At 42.1% G+C, this 3,852-nt stretch overlaps 1 protein-coding gene across 1 annotated transcript in view; it reads left to right on the top strand.

The window, feature by feature from the left end:
• Nucleotides 1–3,852, top strand: part of BTLA (B and T lymphocyte associated) — a 24,871-nt gene that overhangs the window by 3,263 nt on the left and 17,756 nt on the right. Inside the window, exon 2 of the mRNA XM_015405953.1 lies at nt 3,308–3,628. Within this exon, the coding sequence (XP_015261439.1) occupies nt 3,308–3,628 (321 nt within the window). The remainder of the gene's footprint in view (nt 1–3,307; nt 3,629–3,852) is intronic.

Genomic DNA, 3,852 nt, shown 5'->3' with positions numbered 1-3,852 from the left:
GGAATAAAATTAGAAACACCATTTCTGGATTTAAACGTTTTGAGATAAATGCAAGCTCTTACTGCACCAGTAGTGAACTTAAAAATGTTCAGTCGGTCTGTAAAAGGGGTCAAGAAATAAAAGCTTCAAAACAAGATAAGAATTTTAAAAATTATTTTGGGGGCTAGCTAGTAAAAAGAGAAAAGGATACTGTTGGAATCGAGCCATGAGTTACTGCCTAGTTTTTTGTGCACCACCTGTTGGAATTATTTAAGAATTAGCGGAGCAATGGCTCCCAAATGTCTGCATTAGGTTGACAGCACAACGAAACCAGAGCAGCAAAGAACAGCATTCATTTAAACCAGTACAGAGCGGCTATGACAATGGAGTCACTACCAGAGGGCGGGAAACATATGCAGACACTGATTTTTATACTGGCGCACTGCCAGCATGAAACCGGATGCAAATGTAGACAATTTGTTGGGGGATGGGAGCGAAAATGTCAGGAAACTGGCAAGAAACACACATATGGATTCGACCTTTAGCACAGGCTGGGTGTGCTCCCGCATAGGCAGACCCATCAACAGCCTGGCCGCTGCGTTTTGCACTAGCTTTACTTCTGTGTTTTGAGAAGGTCCTTGAGTGAAATCAGGGAAATCAAGGGAATCTCTGAGAACATCCATTCAGAGTCTTCAGCCTCCTGCAAATACTAAACTCTGGCTGCAGTCACACACACTAAATAATCCACTTTCAGTCCACTTTCAATCCACTTTCCAACTGGATTTTGCCAGTTCACACAGTAAAAATCCAGTTGGAAAGTGCACTGAAAGTGGATTGAAAGTGGATTATTTAGTGTGTGTGACCGCAGCCTCTGTCTCATCTTGAAAACTCTCTAGAGCTGGTTGGGTTATTTATAGGGTTGTCAACTCAGGGTTGGAAAATTCTTGGGGGTGAGGGTGGTCTGGGAGGAAGGGATTTGTGGAGGGACCTCAGCGGAGATGGGATGCCACTGAGCCTCACCACCACCACCACCAAAACAACCATTTTCTCCAGGGAACTGATCTGTGTAGTCTGCAAGTCAGTTGTGATTCCAGGAGATCTCTAGATTCCACCTGGAGGTTGGCAAGCCTAGTTAATATGTTTGCCAGTGCACCAGATGGATGGCGTCATCAGCAGAAGCTGTTGTTTCTGCCCTGGTGGACCTTAAAGATGCCGTGGTCGCTGCGGCCATTGTTGTCCTTCCACCTGATTTGCCTGTCCACAAACAAAGTACTTTGGGTTTAGCTGACATGTGCTGTATAATGAAAGGAGAAGACTGGGGGCGGTGAAAGAGGGGACACATTTCTCTCCAAGAACCAGAATGGGAAGGCTCTCTCCTATGAAACAATTTTGTCTACCCCTGACTTCTGTTTCTGCCTTGTGCCCTTGACCAGAATAGAACTCTGCCTTGACCTTTAGTGAAAAAGATTCAGAGGGTAGCCATGTTGGTCTGCAGTAGCAGCTAGGTTTGAGTCCTGTAGCACCTTAGAGACCAACAAGATTTTGGGGGTATGAACTTTTGAGAGTCAAAGCTCCCTTCATCAAATATGGGTTGGTAAAGGCAGACTATAAATGAAGTAAATAAAATAAATATAGATATTTATTTAATCCCCATAAATCTGTGTTTGAAGCTTCTATTGTCATAGGAAGAGAGAAAGTCCAACAAGTCCAACAAATTTGCTCAGTGACAGTGTTGTCTGCGTGCGTGTGTGACTCCATCCAAAAGAATAATCCAGTGTAAACTGGTTCTGAAAAAAGCAAAGTTGAACTTGACCTTTTAAAAACTGGAACTCTGTAAATCAGATAAAGTTTCAGTTACATAACAGATCATCAGATTTATCTTGAGCAGTCCCACATAATCAGAAATCATCCTCTACCAGCTGCAACTTGTTTTTCCTAGACACCACAAATAACCTCAAAGTGTATGTAGACCTGTTCTCAAATATCCATTCACACACTAGATGCCAGTTCTGTCTATTCATCTTTACACCACTTTTCCTTTAGGTAACTCATGGTGGTGTAGATGGTTCTCTTTTCTATATTGTCTTCACATCAGTGAGGTAGGTGACAGTCACCCTGTGAAATGAATCCTACCCCATCCTACCACTCCTCTTGAAGCCTTCCTCCACTGGAAGAGCCACTTAAGTTGGAGGAAGGGCTCTTAGGCTGGAGGAAGGCTTCAGTCTTTGCCCACAGGAGAGGCAGGAGATGATTGGGATCCACTCCAGTAAGTTTTACAGCAAAGCAGATTGAATCCAGATGCTCCCAGTTCTATTGTGGCATTCTAACCACTAGACTACACTGGCTTTCGATTCTGCCTTTTGTGGATGCAAGCCCCTTGTAGCCATTTTTCAATAACAGCTTCCTCTAATTTGCATCCCACTTCTGTATCACAGATGGTAAACAAGGCTGCCTTGAGAGAAGATTTGACCTAGCAAATCATTCTCATGTTATTCCTCATATATATTCCTCACGTATGAACAGTAGTCTACAATGCACTTTCAAAGGTCACAGAGCCTTACTGACTGGTTGAAGAGTTCCCATACTGCATCTATACAGACTACTACTACAGTGCCTGAATAGAGGGCATCTGTCTCTGTATGCATACAATATGCAAGGTGACTCGATATACGTCCAGGTGCTCAGGTTGTGTGTCTTGTCTCCAGCTCTTTTAGCTTCTGGCCTGCAGTCCAAGCCTTGACATTGGTAACATCATAACTCTGTTGTATCTGCCTGTGATGTGACTCTGATGTCACATGCTTGCCACTTGATGGGTCGTGTCACTGTGCCTGGAAAGTAGAAGTCCACAGAGCTAGACTGCTGAGGTTATATCAGAACGCTAATAAAACCTCTTGGGATATTTTCAGACAGCTTCTTTCCTTAGCATCTGTACTGGGTTGTGTATGTTGGGAATGGGAATATTCTAAGAAGAGATACCATAGCACAAGTTTGACACTATTGGTACTGAGTTGTGTACTGGCTTGTGTATCAATATACTTTACATGCATCTTGTTGGTGACTCAGCCCACCAAGTATAATGTTCATTAAGAACAAAACATAATATATTGGCCATCCAAACTTTTAATGACAGTCTTCAGACATTGCCTGGCTATGTTTTACCCAGTTAACAAGTGATCAACATCAGCATTTTATCATCCTTCATGTTATATAGCTAATGCATTCTAGCCATGTATGAACCACATGAAAGAAGCTATAGATACAAAGAAGCTATGAGTGGCATGTAATAAATACTGCATAGCTGCTGAAATTCTTCCCTCTTCCTTTTCAGGAATAGAAGCTAAGAACTGTACTGCTGCTGTTAATGTTGAACGGAATACAGAATACCGCATAAAGGCTGGAGATTCAGCCATCATAGAGTGCCCAGTGACATATTGCCAAAAGAAGCCTGAAATCAAGTGGTACAAAAAGAACAATCATAGTTCTTTGACTTTGCATGATGGACAAAGGCACACATTTACATGGATTAATGATAATGTTTTTGTTTTGAATTTGTCATCTGTTCATAAGAATGACAGTGGACTGTATCACTGCGAGAGTATTTCAGGAGACCAAAAAGACAACAGCCATTACATAAACATCATTGTCCAAGGTAAGCCTCATATGTAATCAATGTAGTGATGATGTTCCCCAGTTGACTGACTGTAGATATCTAAAGTTCAAGTTGTCCACAAGCTGCCTTGGCACAGAAAGGCACAGCAGAAATAATATAAAAACGCGTATCATACATTGGAATCTAGTCAACTGGTATTTGTTGTCCAGTGGTCTCTTCTTCTTCTTCTTCTTCTTCTTCTTCTTCTTCTTCTTCTTCTTCTT

The sequence above is a fragment of the Gekko japonicus genome, unplaced genomic scaffold (genome assembly GCF_001447785.1).
Source record: "Gekko japonicus isolate JY-2015 unplaced genomic scaffold, Gekko_japonicus_V1.1 scaffold365, whole genome shotgun sequence".
NCBI lineage: Eukaryota > Metazoa > Chordata > Lepidosauria > Squamata > Gekkonidae > Gekko > Gekko japonicus.
The sequence above is the reverse complement of the archived record's forward strand: the minus strand, read 5'-3'. Positions and strand labels throughout refer to the sequence as shown.